The 18,614-nt window shown below is 42.4% G+C and overlaps 2 protein-coding genes across 3 annotated transcripts in view; one reads left to right on the forward strand and one right to left on the reverse strand.

Moving 5' to 3' along the window:
- The first annotated feature begins 15 nt into the window (after positions 1 to 15).
- Positions 16 to 2,158, forward strand: LOC148190164 (uncharacterized). Its single transcript, XM_088085897.1, has one exon. It carries the CDS (start codon positions 160 to 162, stop codon positions 1,459 to 1,461), a length of 1,302 nt encoding a protein of 433 aa, XP_087942023.1. The 5' UTR covers positions 16 to 159; the 3' UTR covers positions 1,462 to 2,158.
- A 1,007-nt stretch (positions 2,159 to 3,165) lies between these two features.
- Positions 3,166 to 18,614, reverse strand: part of LOC121954296 (paxillin-like) — a 34,962-nt gene continuing 19,513 nt past the window's right edge. The window contains exons 2-14 of one of the 2 annotated variants that reach the window (XM_088085887.1): positions 17,312 to 17,493; positions 17,080 to 17,162; positions 16,637 to 16,776; positions 16,105 to 16,300; positions 15,843 to 15,990; positions 13,094 to 14,521; positions 11,859 to 12,128; positions 11,196 to 11,528; positions 9,933 to 10,091; positions 9,115 to 9,288; positions 6,749 to 6,830; positions 6,474 to 6,622; positions 3,166 to 6,383 (exon numbers count right to left, since the gene is read on the reverse strand). In XM_088085887.1, the coding sequence (XP_087942013.1) occupies positions 6,117 to 6,383; positions 6,474 to 6,622; positions 6,749 to 6,830; positions 9,115 to 9,288; positions 9,933 to 10,091; positions 11,196 to 11,528; positions 11,859 to 12,128; positions 13,094 to 14,521; positions 15,843 to 15,990; positions 16,105 to 16,300; positions 16,637 to 16,776; positions 17,080 to 17,162; positions 17,312 to 17,493 (3,611 nt within the window). In that variant the 3' untranslated portion in view covers positions 3,166 to 6,116. The remainder of the gene's footprint in view (positions 6,384 to 6,473; positions 6,623 to 6,748; positions 6,831 to 9,114; positions 9,289 to 9,932; positions 10,092 to 11,195; positions 11,529 to 11,858; positions 12,129 to 13,093; positions 14,522 to 15,842; positions 15,991 to 16,104; positions 16,301 to 16,636; positions 16,777 to 17,079; positions 17,163 to 17,311; positions 17,494 to 18,614) is intronic. The other variant, XM_042501690.2, reaches the window with a different exon arrangement.

Consider the following 18,614-nt stretch of genomic DNA (forward strand, 5'->3'; position numbering starts at 1 on the left):
CACCAATAAGAAGAATCGAACTAAATCTACGTACATCCTGTGTCAACTTTTCGCAACACACGGGGGATATAAAGAATAATATTCTGGGATTAATGGTAACGAAAACTAGCAAATTCACTGCTCGTGTTAGCGTACTCGCTAATAGGACAGAGCAAAACCATGGCACAACTTCTACAGCTTCCGTCAGAGGTCTGGAACCACGTGTTTGGGTATCTGTCAGCGGCAGACAAGTTTAGCGTCCGGACATCCTGCAAGTATTTTAAAAAGCTCGTTGACCACGTATCTCTTTGGAAAGACTGGTCGGTAGTTCTGCGATTTCAAAAATACTCTTACAACAGTCAGTTTTGGGCCACTCTTCGCCGCAGAAAGGTCACCAGTGCGGTGGTGAACAGCACCAAAGCTAAGGACTGGAAGCAGCTGGCCCTGTCTCTTCCTGCTCTCACGACAGTGGTGATGGACCCATGCTCCCATGCGAGCCTCGACTGCATAAAGTTGTTTCCAAATCTGAAGCGTCTAGCTATTAGACAGAATATCAATCCTATTTCGCTGAATGCTTCTACAGTGTATCAACCCCAGCAGCTTACTCACCTCAGCATATGTGACATTGCACTCCCCAACTCAGGAATGGGTGACCTCAGCTTCATCTCCCAGTTTACAAACCTTACATCTCTGGTCTTTCATCAAATGTCGTTTACTGAAGAAACTGTCTGGATCATTCGCCTTATTCTTGCCCGCCTGCCTAAGCTTAAGCACCTCTCAATGACCACTATGCATAGACTGTGCCCCTGTTACAATAATACCCCAATCACCCCGGTTTCTTTAGGAGAAGCTGGGCCCCCCGTCTTGTCAAGTTTTGAGCTTATTGACTGCAGGGATGAGTCATTACCAGAAGATGCCATGAGGCTGATGCCTGGTCTGAAGAGTCTTGCTGTTTTCTACATGATGTCCCACCAGGAGATGTCAGGACAGGCATTACCTGAGGTCCGTTACCTGAAAGCATGGCTGAGTGACCTCCGTCAACTGTCAACCCTGGTCATTGTCAAGGGCCCACCTGTTGAGAAGTATGTCACCTCCATTCCAGCCACAGTGACCAGTCTCACACTGTGCGTTGCAGGATTGTCCTCAGAGGACATGGCAGCCCTGGCAGTGCAGGTACCGAATCTCCTGCACCTTCACATAGACCCCTGGCCCTTACATTTGGGGGCTCACACAGCTCAGATCCCAAAGCTGTTTCCAAAGCTCAAAAGTCTCAAACTTCGCCACGGGAATGTGCCAGAGAGAGACTTCTTACTCCTTCACCAGCTACAGGACTTGGAGCACTTGGAGATTCTGGATAGCCGCCCGCACCTCGAAGAGCTCATCGGCAAGCTCCAAGCTCTCGCCAAGCCCAGACTTCAGGTCACAACATCTCCTCGCAGGAGAGATGTGTTGTCTTGTCCTTGTGTTTGGCCGGTGTATTGAATTATTGTGTCCTAGCAGGCCAGTTGGGTCGGTATTCGACCCGTGAAGAACCTATCAGGATCAAATTAATGTCTGGGGATTTGGTTTTCAAAATTATTTCAACATACATTCAGTTCAAATGAATGTAGACTTAAAAATCAGACAATGCTCACTGAGCTTTGTCACATAATTCAGTTTGTTTTCAACCTGCATCTATGGTGCCTTGTTATACTACCCATGGTTGACCTTAAACAGTGATTCTTTGCCTGACAAGGGGTCACAAAACAGATGTAAATAGTCAAAAGATAAGAAGATAGGGAAGCAGAAATAACATTTCCACTATGTAAAATGATGGTAATTTTTTCATGCTTTTTCTCTTATCTTTGGCTTCTTTTCCCTCTGTAAATCACATTAAGTAAGCATCTCTTTATTGTAAGGGCTCATAAACCCAAGAGTGGTGAATCAATATAAATGCTGTACTAAACGCTGTACACCAAATGTCCTGTATTTCATGTACATACGAAGTGCACCTTATTACTTTTTCATATATATATTTTTTTTTATTTTTACATTTTTTAACAACCATTGCTGATTTTGTACCCTTTTGTAAAACAGACTGTTAGAGTGGGGCTGGCACTTCTTTTCTCCAACGACTGATATTAGTGATTGTAAAATGTTTGCTACAATCTTACAAATAATATTAAAGTGATCACTTTTATTTCCACCACTCAGTTTTAATATTTTGTGGAAATCCCCAGCAAAATATAAAGTAAAAACCAACCCAATATCCACTTCCATTTGGCATTTCGCCTTGCTGTATTTTAGATGCTGTGTTTCTTTGATGCCTGCTGTTTACAGTCTAGCACCTGGTCACTAGTGATGGCGAGAGGAAGTTTCATGAAGCATTGAAGCTTTCCATCCAATTGGTTCACTCATGGGCCCGAAGCTTCACGGTGCTTCATTTGCTCTACTGTGCCATCAAGTGGACAATAAATGTAAAACAGGCAGAGTGATTATAATGACACCGTGGCTTTGATGCGTGAGGCTATTAATTGAATTGTGCTTAAATGATAATGCCAATAAACCAATAATATATTCATTAATAAGCTCCAACAGATTGCAAAGAAACGCACAATACAGTCCCAAGTCAACAAAATGTGAGGGGACAGTGGAGGTCCGTTGCGTGTGGTTGTCCCTTATATTTCGAATCGCACGCCAAACCCGCGAACCATTTAATGAATCGGTCACGTGGTACGGCCGGCTCCCGAGGGTTCAAACGTCACCACATACGTCATCGATACCATCCTTGATACCGACTTCCTCATAATACATCCATGCTCGACACGCGCTTCACAAAAATCTTCATGAATTACTCGACACGGAAGGACACATCACTACTGGTCACTACTTTTCTATAAAGCGAAAACTTCACCTGAGCGCTCAGGGGACACACACCCATAAACAAACAAACAAACAAACACAAACCCAAACACAGAAAATAAGAAGAAAATACAGGCAGAGGGTAAAGTCTCTGCAGAGAAACACACCACCGCAAACTTCTAGTGGGTCATAAGTGATCTGTGAATAAGTGACTGACAGAGATGACTTCTGTATGAGTCTAAACTTCTATGCATTTAGGAAATTCCTTCACAGTATATCTTTAAGATCTCTTTTAATGCGTAAGACTAAATAATTAAAGCCATAAAATCACTTGTTGACAAAACATTGCCAGAAATAAAGTACTTATTTTATTTGCAGCAATTATAATAATCAGTCCGTATTTGGGACCCACACAGGCTTACACCCCACCCACTAATAGAGCCAATAAAATCTGTGTTTCATGAGAAAATCCAAATGGTAAAAGATCACATGAATGTCTCCATTTACAAAACAAACTTAATCTCATTAACAGTAAAAGGCTTTGTTTTTTTTAATGAATTCTTTGACAGAAGCAAAAACTATAAGGCAATATACTGTAAGCGGATAAATATACATGGGGCAAAATTAACTCAAGAGTCCTGTTCATTTCCCCCTGCTACTTCCTGTTAATCTGAACCAGCTACAAGTGTACGCTATACTGTACTGCTGATGAATGACTCGGTGCAGACAGTCTCTCCTTGACTTTTCCGTTAATTACAGTGTAAACGTTTGGGTGTTCGGAGTTAAGATGCACCACAGCAGACGAAGCCTCTCCCAGAGTTCAGCCCATAAAGAGTCAAATCACAGGAAAGGTTGAGAACTCCACAGTGTATAAGACCTTATTGCATTGACACATTTGGCACATGAGCAAACATCTAAAGTAAAAACAATGTGGACACACGCATAGTGATAAAAATTACAGACAAGCAATACTGTCCCCAACAAAAACACTCATTGTCTCATAAATGCGGCAAAACAGAGCTAAAATAAAGATGAAATGAGTCATGACATAAACGTTGCTCGAGGCTCGGCCCTGTGTTCTGATTCCTGACCAGCTCCCACACACATCCAGCTGCTATCAGTGAGCCAAGCCTGATATCAACTCAAACTGCAGGATCATAGTTCATGACTCACATTGAAAATAAGGGCTGCGCTTCCTTGGAAGTCTGACACACTGGAATCAAAGCTGGTACGTGTCGTGAGTGAGAACAGGGTAAACTATTGTTAGCCTACATGCTAATAGAGCCAGCTCTTTGCATATCAGTGTGAGCCCAAACAGCTCAAAAATATATATATATTTTTTTTTTAATCATCAAAATGGTGACAAAACACAGTTCTGTCACAAAGTCGAGCACATTATACAGGTATACAAATTTAGATTCTGATTGTAATAGCGACTGGCAGCGAGTGCTGATAAAACTCCACGTAAAACAAAGCATGCTTCTCATCCAAATGCACAACCATATTCAAAATCTTGAGCCAGCCTTTGATTAGAAATAATACAGTGATAAATTCACAATAGTAGCAATAGTAAAAATGTTGAAGTGAAGCATCATTTATTCTTAATCCAATTCTTCTGAATATACTCTGTGTGGGGACGTACAGCAGGAAAATCTCCACTTTTTACAGCAGAGTAAAGACAATCAACTCCGTTTTGGCTTTTTGTAAATTGCACCTAAAGTTCCACATTAACAATCAAAATACATACTGTATATTATTCTTACTGACCTACTTTTTGTCATCATCGGTTGCAACCGTTAAATTTTAGTTAAACGTTTGTGTAAATGACACAACACACACTGTTAAGGTGGGAAAGTAGAAACAAAGTTCCAAGTTGCTACAGTTTAAAAATAAGTTCAGTATGGCGACTTATATGTTTGATTTCACTCTTATGGGACTAGACTTCAAAAAATAATGGACATAGCTACCGTGATGTCGCCTGTTGGTTTGTGGACTTCCATTTTTACGGCTCGAGTTTGGCATTTCAGCTTTCGCCATTGTGGGGTTTTGTTGGAGTCAGAAGTGACCTTATTTGGGCGAGAGGCTGGCTCTATGGAGGAGCAAGGGGGGGATCTGACTGAAACCCTTGGGCATTATTAACAGACCGCCTGTCACTCAAAGCAGCCCGCCTTTAAATATGCATAACTTTCAGCCTTAATAAAAGGGTGTATTATACAAAAATTCAGCCCCTGCACAGTTGTCATAAATGTTGAAATCAGCTAGAGACCAACACATTTTTTTCATTTGTACCAGGCTGTAAACATGTTGATTTCTGCTATAAAGTTGGGCGTTTCAACACAGGTGTCTACAGGAACTTACTCTGTTTAGGAGCCAGCCTCAAGTGTCCATTCAATGAACTGCAGCTTTTGGCACTTCTGCACTGACTTCATTTTTCAACTCTGGAGGTCTCCACTTCTATTTTACAGGACTACAAATGTAAGAGTGATGTATGCTAAAACGCAGAAAACATGCCATATGGGTTCATTTTCATAATAAAACAGTAGAAAAATAAGGAGTAATATCTTGCTGACAACTTTAAATGCACCTTAAGACAATCTCATCAAGAGATCTGTGGTTGGAGTGCGCAAAGAGTTGAAATTCTATTTTAAAGATATGAGGAAGAGTTCAGTGTGTGTCTGTGTGCACGTTCATATGGAGTGTTTTCATGGTTATTTTTAAATGGCACCTCAATAGTTTCCAAGGCTAGAAAAATACTTTGTTTCATAGATTATTCCAACACTCATCGGCCAAGCACTAAACACTCAACATATTCTAAAACTGCTTAAGTCAACTCTTTGTGGTCCATGCAAACAAGCAGCTGTCTCATATCTGCATAAAACCACCACAGGTGCAAGGTCTTGCCCTGCAATAGGGGGAAGTAAATCATTTACAAATCTGAGGAAGTCTTAATTCGACGCCCGTATGTTCATATATTTACACACGTACGAGGGAAAATAATTGCTGCACACAGGAATAAAACTCTAAATAAAAATCTCTTTGGGCTCTGTTAAAAATGTCTTTAGCAAAAGTGTGAAACGCCAAGCCTGAGAGGTTGGACAGCCTGGGAAATCCCTTCAGTATCAAGGGTCAATAACGACGTTTCTTATCCTTATAATGTGATCCACCAACGCCCTCATTCTCAAAAAACACTTCACTGACTCAAACATGCTAGACATATGAGTGCACACACACACACGTGCATTCAGACATAAGTGTGTAGATGACTGTACACACACATTTATACATGACCAAACAGTCTAGCTGAAGAGTTTAACAAAGCAGCCTTGGCAGTAGGGCTTGTCGTTTTGCTCCTTGAAGGTGCCTTTGTTGAGCTGCTTGAGGCAGAAGGCGCAGACAAAGTGCTCGGGGTGGAACTTCTTGCCCATGGCTGTGATGCAGCGGCCGGTGATGGGCTTCTGACACCCGGAGCACAGCGATCCGCGTCGCTCGTGGTAGTGTGCCTCGCAGTACGGCTGGCCGTCATGGTCAAAGAAGCTGCCGTTTATGAATGGAGTAAAGCACTCCTTGAAAAGCAGAAGAGGAGAGGTAGAAATCATGATGATGGGTTGAAACAAAAAACGCCAAATTTGCTGCAGATATGTTGAGTGACTCACCCTGCAGACGAAGCATTCAGGGTGCCAGAGTGAGTTGAGAGCTGAGATGTAGTTCTCCAGGATGGCTCTGGCACAGCCACCACATTTCGGGGCAAACATGTCAAAGTAGTCCTTTCTGCAGTACGCCTTTCCATCCTTCTCATGGAAACCTATCGGGCAGTTAAGGCACATAGTGAATCAGTCTATATGCTTCTTTTAATGCCAAAAATTTAACATTGTTTTTTTTTTTCTACACAAGCCAGGTGTTGTGTTATTTATTGATGATCAGTTGGTACCTTCTGGTCCGAAAAAGGCTCCACACTGTGCACAGAAGAAGTGCTCTGGATGCCATGTCTTGTCCAAAGCAGTCACTACTCTCTGTGAAACAAAGGAGGGCAAAATGTTCAATCATTCTGCCTAAAAATGTGTCCCAGAAACAATACTAAAAAAAGCTTCCTCATGTTGCTCCAACAGAAAGTCAACATACAGCATACATATATCTGGCATTGTGGAGGACACATATCAGAGCCAGAGGCCAGGAGAGGGCAGGCAAAGCCCACAGAGGCAGTGTGGGAGGTGCTGAAATGCTCTGACTGTTACCTCATGTTTTCCAGGCCTGATAGCATTTCTCTGCAGCTTCAGCTGGAAGCACACGCATACTCTCCATGTAAGACAAGATTTTAAAACATCCACAGCTGTTACGTTTATGCAGCAGGGTAGAAATTACTCTCTGTAAACTCCATGTCTGAGCACAAGTGATTCTTGTCTTTGCCACCAGGGGGTGCAGTGGGAAAAAAAGATTTTTTTCAGGGATGGCAATTTTCAACATTTATTTACTGTTGAGATAGATGCAGTGAAATTTAAAAGATTACAACTAGGTACAAAAACACTGCATTTAAATGGGAGTCGCAAAGTAAATAAAACTAGGAATGTTGCCTCCGCCAACCAGTCATGTTGCAGTTACAGTTTATATCCATGTCTGTGCAGACTCATATGTAACCGTGACAACTGACAATGCTTCTAATATGGATGTTGATGAAAAGAAGCTACAAATTCTAAATCATGGACATCACACATCTTCAACCCGGCAGCACAAAACATCTATACAATCACCATAGATTCAAGGTGGACACCCAAGATTAGTGTCACCAATTCAGTATCTGACCAAATGTCTCCCCTTCTCCTCCTGAGTTATGCTGTTGAATAACGGCCAGAAAGCATTATGATGTCACAGCGAAGTTGACCTTTGACCCTTTGGGTAAAAAAATGTCATCACTTGATCATTGTATCCTATTAGACATTTGTGTGAAATTTTGTATTTAGTGTATGAATTCTTGAGTTATGGCCAAATATATGTCTTGTGAGATCACAGTGACCTTTGAACACCAAAATCTAATCTGTTCATTGTTGAGTCCAGGTGGACGTTTTTGCCAAATTTAAAGACATTCCCTTAAAAATTTCTTAAAATACTGTGTTCATAAAACAACTGAGCAAATCATAATAAACTTAGATGTTAAACATTTTTCCTCATTATTTAGAAATTCAAATTTCAGTGGTTTGCTCAGACCATTAAATAATACAGTAATACCTGCAACTAAGGCTGGCAAATATGCTGATATTATATCCATATCTAGAGACTAGATATTATCGTAGATTCTAGATAACATAATAGCGCAAGTGTTATCCTTTCTTGTTTTTAAAGGCTTCAGTACAGTAAAGTGATGTAGTTCTCTGAATTTACCTGATTCTTCTAACTCTATTATTTATCCTTTACTCACTTGGTCATTATATCCACACTGTGGGTGATTGTTTATCAAAATTGTCATTTTGTAAATATTTTGTGAAAGGAAAAATAGTCAACCCAACAAAATTGAGGTATTTGATCAAAAATATCATGATGTTTGATTTTCTCCATTTCACCAAACACTATCTGAAATACAGGTAAAACCCCCAAAATCACTGGAAATTCAAAAATGGCTTCCAATAGACAGGCAGACAGAAGAAAAAGAGAGAAAGAAATAAAGGATCAGAGAATTAGAAAACCTTGGCAAAAACACATAGTGGCTCTCCCCAGGTTTCCAGGTTAATGTTCACTGTCTATTTACCCTCCAGTACCTCTGGCACTGTGTGTGTGTGTGTGTGTGTGTGTGTGTGTGTGTGTGTGTGTGTGTGTGTGTGTGTGTGTGTGTGTGTGTGTGTGTGTGTGTGTGTGTGTGTGTGTGTGTGTGTGTGTGTCCCAGAGAGAGAACAATGGCTGAAAACACCCAGTGGGAGTGTGTCACTATAAGAGTATGACTGAGTGCTGACAAGCGAGAAGAGAGTAACATGTACTGAGAAAGAAATACAAGATCGACAGTCTGCGTGCACAAGGCAGCTACCTTCACTTTACTTCTACTGCCTAGTGTGTGCACGTGTGTGTGTGTGTGTGGGCCAGTCTAATCAACTCTCAATGTCTGCTTAAGAAATAAAGGCAATTTCCGACTTGTAGTGATTTTTCCAGTAAGGCCTTAATCCATTAAGTTATGAATAAATAAATAACGTTATCCACTCATCAATAATGTGTTTGTATGTGTGTGTGTGTGTGTGTGTGTGTGTGTGTGTGTGTGTGTGTGTGTGTGCACGCACATGTGTGCACGTGAGCGTTAATGTATGCATTACTAACATCCAGTATGGGTCCATTACAGTAGTGGCATCGCGGCGAGAACAGGCTGTGGTAATCTTTCTCACAGTAAGGCTGTCCCTCACGCTCAAAGAAGTTCCTGGAGCCGATCTCCTCCTGACAGTGAGTGCACACAAAGTGCTCGGGGTGCCACGTTCTGCCCATGGCAGTCACCACCTGGTGTGGGGAGACACAGTGCATTAAATTGAAATGAGTTTCCGAGGGAAAGACCTAGCTCAGCAGAGAAAATCACTGCAGCCCTGCATGCATAAGCAAAGGAGATCTGCAGACAGCAGAAGATGCAGATCTCCTAACTCAGTGATTAAAATATGAAAAAACGGTTATACATTCAAAATAATCCCAACACATTTCAGTTGGATCGTGAAAACAGAAAATATGTTTGTGCTTCTTCAAACAGAATTATTGAAGTAAGTAAACGTAATAAAATACAGAATAAAAGCTTCACATTTTATATTGCTCCACTTATTCCTTGCTTATTAAATAAGAGCTGAATTATTGATAGATTGACTGGCTTGGACCTCAAGCAATCAGCATAGTCTGAGATGTGTGGAACATGAGCCAACACTACACAACCCATGCATCTTGGGCAAACACATCTGGGGATGTAATCTTCCTTTCACCATTTTCTTCACAAAAAAAGCTATGATGATGTTTTATGGGCCTATTCAGTATTCTAACTTGGTTATTTATGTCTATGTTCCACAGAAATGTTGTTTGCAAATGTAAAAAGCATGCAAGTTTAACTTCAGTATGTGCACAAACTGATGTCTCCAATGTGTATGATTCAGTATAATCATTACCTGCCCAACAATGGGTTTCTTGCAGGCTCCGCAGACCCCTTTAGCCACCGTCTGGACTCCGAGCCTGTTGAGGTCGGACTGCAGGCTTCCCAGCATGTTGTCCAGCTTGTTGGCAGGTTTGGGTGGACCAGTGGGAGACGTCTTTCCCTGGGACTGGATCTAACAGAGATGGAGAACCAAAGTGACTTCACTATACAGTTCTCATCATTTTGGATGATCATTTTTCAGACTTACCTCCTTGTCATACTACAAAATTATGTAAACTTAAATATTGTATGCGGTTAATACAACAACTGAGCCATCTACATCATGGTTATTAGTGTCGTCTTTCTTGTAGATGGTGAGAAAATACCAAGACAAGCCATGGACATACCAACCAGGACAAACCATGTTCTAATCGGTGTTTGTAAGCTTCGATTATGACTCTCAATATCAGTTTTGTGTGAGTGAATGTGTCTGGCTACTGAAATGTAGGCAAACACAGACCATCTCAGATGGTTATTGGAGCTTCATGACGCTTACATACCACTGAGAGAGAAAATAGCATCTCTGTTCCATGTATTCTCACTGACACACACAAATAAAATAGCCAGGCATCTCACTGAGCCATCAACCCGAATGCAATCATACTCTAGCAGCTGTATCAATGTCCTGCTCTACATGTCAAAAATCACTTCATTAAAGGCACTATGGATTCTAGAAGAGGGGATGGTACATGGGATTCAGCTTCATCATGCTGGTATCTAACCCAGTGGGACATGTTGACGGAAGTCCTGTGGGACATGCTATAACTGTGGTGGTAACTGTGCCGTCATGTGGCGGATTAGGTTTCAGTTGCACTGCGAGCCTACCATTCCTGCGCATGACAGGGCAGTTAGTTTAACGGGAATATGGGGGGTGTTACACTCTTCTTGCCTCTAAGCTCTTAAACTCTTCGCTCCACTCTGAACACACAGCCCTTGGCGCCATCGGATGTCAGAATTAGAAAAAGGGGCTCAGTCTCTCCAGCCTGAATGTCAGCACCCTTCATAATCTAGACGACTGGATTTCAGACAAAGCTTTAGGAGAGGCTACCTGTTGCTGCCTGGCATGAATGGACACCAGTGGTCGACAACCGAGCCATTGGCCAGACATATAATATAGCTTACATGCACATACAGGTGCAGCTGCTTGGAGTTCAACCAAAATAAACATGGTCAAGTAAAACAGGTCAAAGTTTAGAAGAAAGTCAAAGAAGAGACAGAAGAGGAAGGTGATGCGTGCCTGCATTGGTGGGAAGAACGGGTCATACTCGGTCTGACAACCCACTGATACAAAGACCTTAGGAGGCGGAGGTGGCGTGACAGGCTTTGGAGGGGGGCTAGGCGATGGAGGGGGCTGGACAGGGGGAGGTGTGGGCTCTCTTGGGGGAGGAGTAGGCTCCTTGGGGGGAGGAGGGGTGGGTTCTCGAGGAGGGGGAGGGGTTGGAGGAGGAGGTGGTAGTGGTAGTGGTGGAGGAGCTTGCTTGACTGGGGGTGGCTTTTTGGGTGCTGGGGGAGATTGCGGAGGGGGGAGGATTTTTCTCTGTGGGACAGGTGATTCTGGAGGGATGATGATCTGGGGGAAAGAAGGAAAAAGGAAACAGCAAAGAGAGGAGAGCAAAACAGATAACATACAAAAAAAGGGGGTCAGAATGAGGAAAGGGAAACGGTAATTTAAACAAAATTACCACAACAAACTGAACTGAAAAGTGACTGCCAAAGGCAAATAAATTTTTTATGGTAATATGATGAAACATCAAACATAATAAAGTTAAATTATTGACCAAAGGCCAAACAAACATAAACGTCACTATCAGAGGGACATATAATTTCCAACTCTTGGTTTAATGTGGTCCCAGGGTAACACTGAATAGCACTGACTTCTGCTGGGCATCCTAATGTCTACCTTATCCACAGTTGGCTGGGCCCTTTCTTCCCGTGTCCGCTGTGGGTTGGACATGACGATGACCCCCTCTGTCATCCAGTCATCTGGCTGCTGTTTACGCTTGCGCTCAATTCGCCCAATTCCAAGTTTCCCCTGTAGCTCCTCAATGAGTCGGTCTTGGGAATTGCTCTTATTCACAATAATTGGCCCCATTTTACGCCGCAACATTCCCTCCCTGAACATTGGATGCACATTGGACGTCTCTTTGGTGCGGCGGATAACCGACTTCAGCTGGAGAGCAGATGATATAAGGAGGTGTGGTTGTGTTGTTCACCAGAAAGTCCAAGTTGGGTTGCATACACAAGCAGGAGAGGCCAAGCACAAGGATCTCAATCAAGTGGTAAAAATGCTCAAGACTGACTCCAGAACAATACTTTGGTCAAAATGTTTTGGAATTTTTTTCAGGCACTCAAGTGTCTGATCAAATTTGCCTGCAGAAGCAAAGCAAAGCCTTCCATTCCATTCAAATTCATTCTCTACTGTCAAGTCTACTTTAAACTACTCATGTATCTGTGCCATGGCATGCTGGATAGCCGAGATGAAGACAACACAGGTCTACACAAGATGCTTGCACATAAGTCTGCACATGCCAAAGCAAGGCCAAGGATCGAGGAAGCAAAGTTATTTGTTTTCTGCATTATGTGTGCATGTTCGTATCCACCCTGTCTTTAGTAGTGACACAATCAGTGACCAAAAACTTCTTTTTTTTTTTTTGCATCATCCATTGATTGCATAAACATGACAGGCCCGGCCCTGTGATGAACATGGCAATGTCGACTGAAGCAAGTAGGGGCGTGCAGAAACATCCTTTCAGCAAAGCTTTCCACATCAGCCACAATAGTCTCTATGGGGAGATTTCTCCCTCAAGCCATTTTGCAATTGCTGTGCAATGACACCACATGCATCACACCACATAGACAGAGGAAATTCTCTTCATCAAGACACTTCGAGCTTTCTACTTCTGCACTGCTCCTCGAGCATTTATAAGAGCTGATCTCCCAAAATTAGCTTATTTCGGCAACTACAAATACGCAGTTCTTGAACAATTACCTAACACAGTCATTCTGCCATTATGGTCAGAGATAATTCATATATAGACCACACGACCAAATGATAGAAACACCACATGGGGTACTAAAAACTCTCTAGCTTTTTGCCAGCAGCTTATTTTGGGAGAGTCAAGTTGAGCGTCCTACTTGGCCAGAGGCTGATAGTCGCTCGACAGCAGAAGGCTGCTGTGTGGGAAGGTCCAGTGTTGCATCTGGTGTCCCGGGGCAGGTGGAGGGGGTAAAACACTCATCCATCCAGCTGGACTCAGTCATAGGTGTCAGGGTACCCTCTCGGCTGATATCTGGGTAAATTCCATCATCCTCCTCCCAAGATCTGTCTTCATATCCAGGCATAATGGAGGCAGGTGGCTGGTTCTCACTCGCTTGGGTGGAGTCGGGGGCTAAGAGTTTGTCTAAAGCTTCATCTAATAAAGGCTCCCGACATGGCCATGTTAAATCCAGCATTTCGCCTCCATGCTTGTCTGGTGGAGGGGAAGAGAGGCTGCTCAATGGTGTGGCTACAAGTGGAACTGGTGAAGCTCTGGGACTGCTGGTGCCTGTAACTGTGTAACTTTTTCTAATGACTGGAGCAGGACTTTTGGGAACTGTCACTGGACTTGAAAGTCTTGGGAGTACTACTGGGCTAGCAGCCCCCTTTGGCAGTGTTTCAGGACTAGAGTTCTTGGGTATGCTTGCTGAACTAGAGATATTAGGGACTGTCACGGGACTTGCAATCTTTGGAGCTGGACTTGAAAGTCTTGGAACTGACACTGGACTAGCACACTTGGGAACTGTTTCTGGACTAGCACTCTTTGGGGCGGTTACTGGACTATAGATATCAGGGAGTGTCACTGGACTCGAACTTTTTGGAACTGGACTTGAAAGCCTCGGAACTGTGACTGGACTTGCAGTCTTTGGTGCTGCTTTTGGACTATGGCTTATAGGAACTGGACTTTTAGGGACAGGGCTTGGGTTCTTGTCAGACTGACTTAGATTGGAGCATTTAAGATCAGTTGGACTAGGACTCTTGGCTTTAGGAATGGGACTGGGGTTTACAGACACAGTAACAGGACTAGGGCTCTTGGAAACAACTACTGGACTGGGGCCCCTGGCAGTGGGAACATGACTAGAAATGTTGCTGACAGTAACTGGGCTTTTTTCAAGTGGACTTGGGACTTTACTAGAAGAGACTTTGGTGACTGACATTTGTGTAGGGCTGTTGCCTTCAGTTTGACTAAGAGGCTTTGTGGTACTAGAGATACTGAGGCTCTCCACATGTGAGATCTCAGAGGTGACACTTCCACCATCATCTATCTGTTGTATCTGGGTGAACTGAAGACTCTTGGATGATGCAATGACTACTGTGGGACCAGCTGAAGATGAAGGAGCTGAACAACCATCTTCATCTATATGGAGTTCAAGTGGAAGAGGGGTACAGGAGGGAGTAGTGAAACTAGAGGTTAGGAGAGTATCCACTGAACCAATATTAGGATTTATAGATGGGGTGGCTCCTGGGGAACCAGCTTCCAATAAAGGGTCTACAGCCTCCTGATTCACAGACAACTGAGAGCCAGACTGAATGGGGCGTAATGATAAGGAATTGCAAAATACAAACAAAGACAAGACATAAACAGTGGAAGAGAAAAGAAAGAGAGAACAGGGAAAACACATTGAGAATGAAAGGAATTAACAGAAAAATTGTCTCTCACACAAAGCCAAGCAGGTGCAGGGTTCATTCACAGTAATTGTTCTTGGTTTACTACAAAATGAACTGGAAATAAGCAAGCAGCAAGGCGTAGCTCTGCTCCTGGACAGAGGAGGACCAGCTGCTGTCAAGCACAGAGCTTTCCACGTCCTGCCGGAGCTCCAACTGCAGAGCAAAGGTGGCAGCAAGGCCTGATCTGGGTCTGTCCAAGTTGCGCTGTCGTCTGATATAGAGGCATTGTATTAAATAGAGACTGTTTAATAACCGATTGAAAACTCCTTGTAGTTGATAAATAGCAGTCCACGTCCGTGTTCACATGAACCGTACTCAGTACTACCATTTCAAGTGGACTCAAGCATGGTACACTGATCCTTGCTCGAGTACGGTAAACAGTGTTAACTCCAATAAAACAAACTGAACTGTGGGGTCAGGTGTACTCAGTCTGGGTCTGGGTGTTGAATATGAAGAACGTGACTGTTGCCCTCAGACACGCAGGGGGCGACATAATCACTTTTTTAAGTCTCAACAAAAATGTCACATTGTAATCTTCACAGAGATAGCATTTATCCCTCTGTAGTCCTCTGGATTGCATTATGTATATTGTCAACATATGATGACTTCCTGTGTTAACCCTACAACTTCCTCTATGAATGCAAGCTTGCGATAAAGTTGCACAGTCACAAAGATATAGCGCAACAAACATAAATCTAGTCTAGTCTAATCTATGTGATTTTTTTGGTCAAGCCTGACAACAACTTACAAGTACACTTGAAATTAAAAGCTACTTGTCAATTACTGGTCAGTTCTAAAACATTCTAGTCCAAAACAAAGGGTGGGTTAATAAGAAACATTTATATTATCCCTTGAGGTAAATGAAGTGCATTTATGCCTCTACATTCATGCCATTGCAACAATGTAACAGTAGAACATCGGTTTTAGGAAAACTAAACAATTTTATTGTGAAACATTGCCTGCAGCAGCAATCCATGTGAAATTTCAAGGCCACAAATATGGAAATGACACTCATTAAAATTAGCCTGATCCTAGACCCTACTTTTAACAATTAGCAGTCGTGTAAACCCTTAAAACTCTGCAGCTCAGTCTTGAACAGTTGAATGATGCCAAAAATAGACATCCTCCATCCAGTATGCAAACTCCCATGACCCAAAATGTACCCACTGCCATATTCACATTGCTTTGGACTTTGAAGTCAGACAGGGAGGCCATTAGCTCATCCAGCTCTCGTGTGGCAGAGGAGGCAGACATTCTGGCTTGCTGCTGTGCTGGTGTTTCCTCCTGTCCATCTGTTTGTTCATCTGACACAGCCAATGGTGTGGGACTAAAGAAGAAACAAACAAAATCAACTATACTTATTGTGGGCTATCCATGTTGACTGTTAATATAACAGTCTTGAGCATGAATTTCAAAATTGCTTTAATAATTTGTCGCTTACATGGGTGAGGGCACAGAACTTTCCAGCTCATCCAGAAGGCTCTCTACACTTGGTCGTACATCCTCTATTCCCCGAGTTGCTGCACTGCGTTTAGGCTTTTCTGATACAGGTGGAGCAACCTTGCCTGCAGAGGAGACTCCGTTCTCCTGGACACTGTGGATGACGCTGCTGGCGGGCAGCGGAGGAGCTGTTTCTTCTTTAACAGAAAAAAATGCTAAATCAATTTCCTTTAAGGATCAGCAATGCATGGTTAATCATATTGTAAACCACCAAAAACTGAAGCCTTTTTTTTTTATACAGAGATCCTTCAATACTGCTGCAATAATGACCCTTCATTACAGCAGCTTTGCTTTTTACACAGGACCAAACCACAGACAGCACAGTGCCGCCCTGGTGTGTGATTTTAGATATCATCTATCCAGCAGGAGAGAAGGGACACTCTGTATACTACCACAAAAAAAAAAAAAAGATACTGACATCTGAGAAACCTAAGAGAGTATTTTATAATTTGTAAAAAAATCTCTTTGTATACCTTCTGTAGGGAAGGCAGGGGTGCTTTGCTGGACAGCATTGAGTTCCAACAGCAGGCGGTCCAGCTCAGACAGGTTGCTGCCCAACGATGAGTTCATAGCAACAGCTGATGACTCACTACTCTTCTGCTTATTAGGAAAACTGTGCAGGGTTGAGAGAAGACGCAATATGTATAATCAACAGAGATACAGACTGAGAGTGTTGCTATGTTTTGACACCGGCATCATTTGGGGAATGTCTGGATGAGTCAAAATCTAAATGAAGATTACCAGATTCACTAGAAACATTATTTTTTTCTTGTTAATATATATGTTTTCTTTCCACAAAATGCTGCTAAGTAAATGTGTATATATCCCTTAAAATCTCCCTCACTTTTGGGGGGTACAAGTTAATGTGGAACAGTTTAGAAACCGTTGATCCAACTAATGTAATTCAGTGTCCTACCTGTATACGTGGTCCTCTTCACCAATGGGTTGGGTTGGACTGCTGCTCTCTCTGGACCATGGACTCCTCTGAGCTGAGGAGGACTGAGGAGAGTAAGATAACTCATTATAGAGTATTCAGAAGATCAAAAATAGAGGAAATGAAGCAACTACTTTCTACTTTTATTTATGAGTAAACTGCTTTAATTGAATAATTACGAGGCACAAACAATAACGTGCATGTGAGCATCTACCTCTGTTTCATCAATTCCGTTTAGGGTTTGCTCAGAGGGAGTGGGTGGGACTTGAGGTGGAGAGCAGAGGTCTTGCTGGGTCTGACCCCCAACAGGGAAGGAGTAGGCAGTCTCATCAGACAGGAAGAGCGGACGCTTGGAAATGTGGGATGTTGTGGACTCAAGGTCCGCCAACAAAGCATCTGCGGAAATACAAAACAAAAGATTTGATCTTCACAGATCTGAAGCTGATTATATTTTCAGGCAGATTTGGGTGAAAGGAGAATAAGGCTCTGCAAAACTCATCACCAGTTATGTTCGCATACACAGAGGAACAAAAAATCCCAGCATGTTTCGCAATCTGTCAAATCCCTCATGTGCACTGACATCAGGGGGAGTGGAGTTGTAAAAGTTGAATCATGCAGACGGCCATAGCCACTCCTTTGGTTACTCATTGACCCTGGTCTGCCTGGAGTCTTGACATGTCTTAAATCCAAGAGCCGCTGTCAAGTCTGCAACCAGGTACTCATATTTACCATCTACACACCAACAGCTACCATCACTGCATGAAGAGGTTATTTGATATTTAGAGAGGAACACGGGCCAAGAAAACAACTACTCATTAAGCAGTCCTAACCAGCAGGTAGAAGGACACATAACATTATAGGGGATTTAATGAAGAGCGCAGACTGTATTACTGAATACTTAGGCTTATTTTAGCTTGCTCACTCACCACAGCAGGATTTAGTTTCTCTTTCAGAATTTCACAAGTCCTAAATAAAAAATAAAACCCTAAATTTAACAATCTTATTCAGAGAGAATTAGTACAAAATTAGTGTTGGCACAACTACATATTTCCCATTGTGCCAATGAGCCTCTTTAAGCGCAATGGTGTTCTCAAATGTAGTGCATAAACTAATGTAAAATTCACGCGAAACCAAATAAAACACAATATGAAACAGCAATTGTACAGCATAAGTACAATCAAGTTTCCTAATCTCAAAGAAGCTTACGAAAATTATTTAAATTATACTTCAGTGAGAGGTTGTTAAAATCCTTTCTTTTTTTTCTTTTTTTTTTGGACAAGACAGACACAGTTTAATTTACCCTGCTGCTCAGATTTTCCAAAATGTAAAAACTTTGTACAGTTCTGGAGTGATGGAGTATACACATAAAAGCCATGTAAAATAAGTCAGGATGAGAGTTGAGAAAAGGAATAGCATAGCAGTCAGAATAAAAATCTGGCCGTAAATGCCTTACGTATTTCACCCACTTGGAGAGAGTTTAGCCAACAAACTTTTCTGAAGGCAAAGAGAAAAAGTCA

The sequence above is a fragment of the Plectropomus leopardus genome, chromosome 2 (genome assembly GCF_026936395.1).
Source record: "Plectropomus leopardus strain MGB_pleo_1.0 chromosome 2, ASM2693639v1, whole genome shotgun sequence".
Lineage (NCBI taxonomy): Eukaryota > Metazoa > Chordata > Actinopteri > Perciformes > Serranidae > Plectropomus > Plectropomus leopardus.

Bases quoted from the DNA above. Each gene is read 5' to 3' on its own strand.
- LOC148190164 (XM_088085897.1), top strand. From the start codon at position 160: ATGGCACAACTTCTACAGCTTCCGTCAGAGGTCTGGAACCACGTGTTT.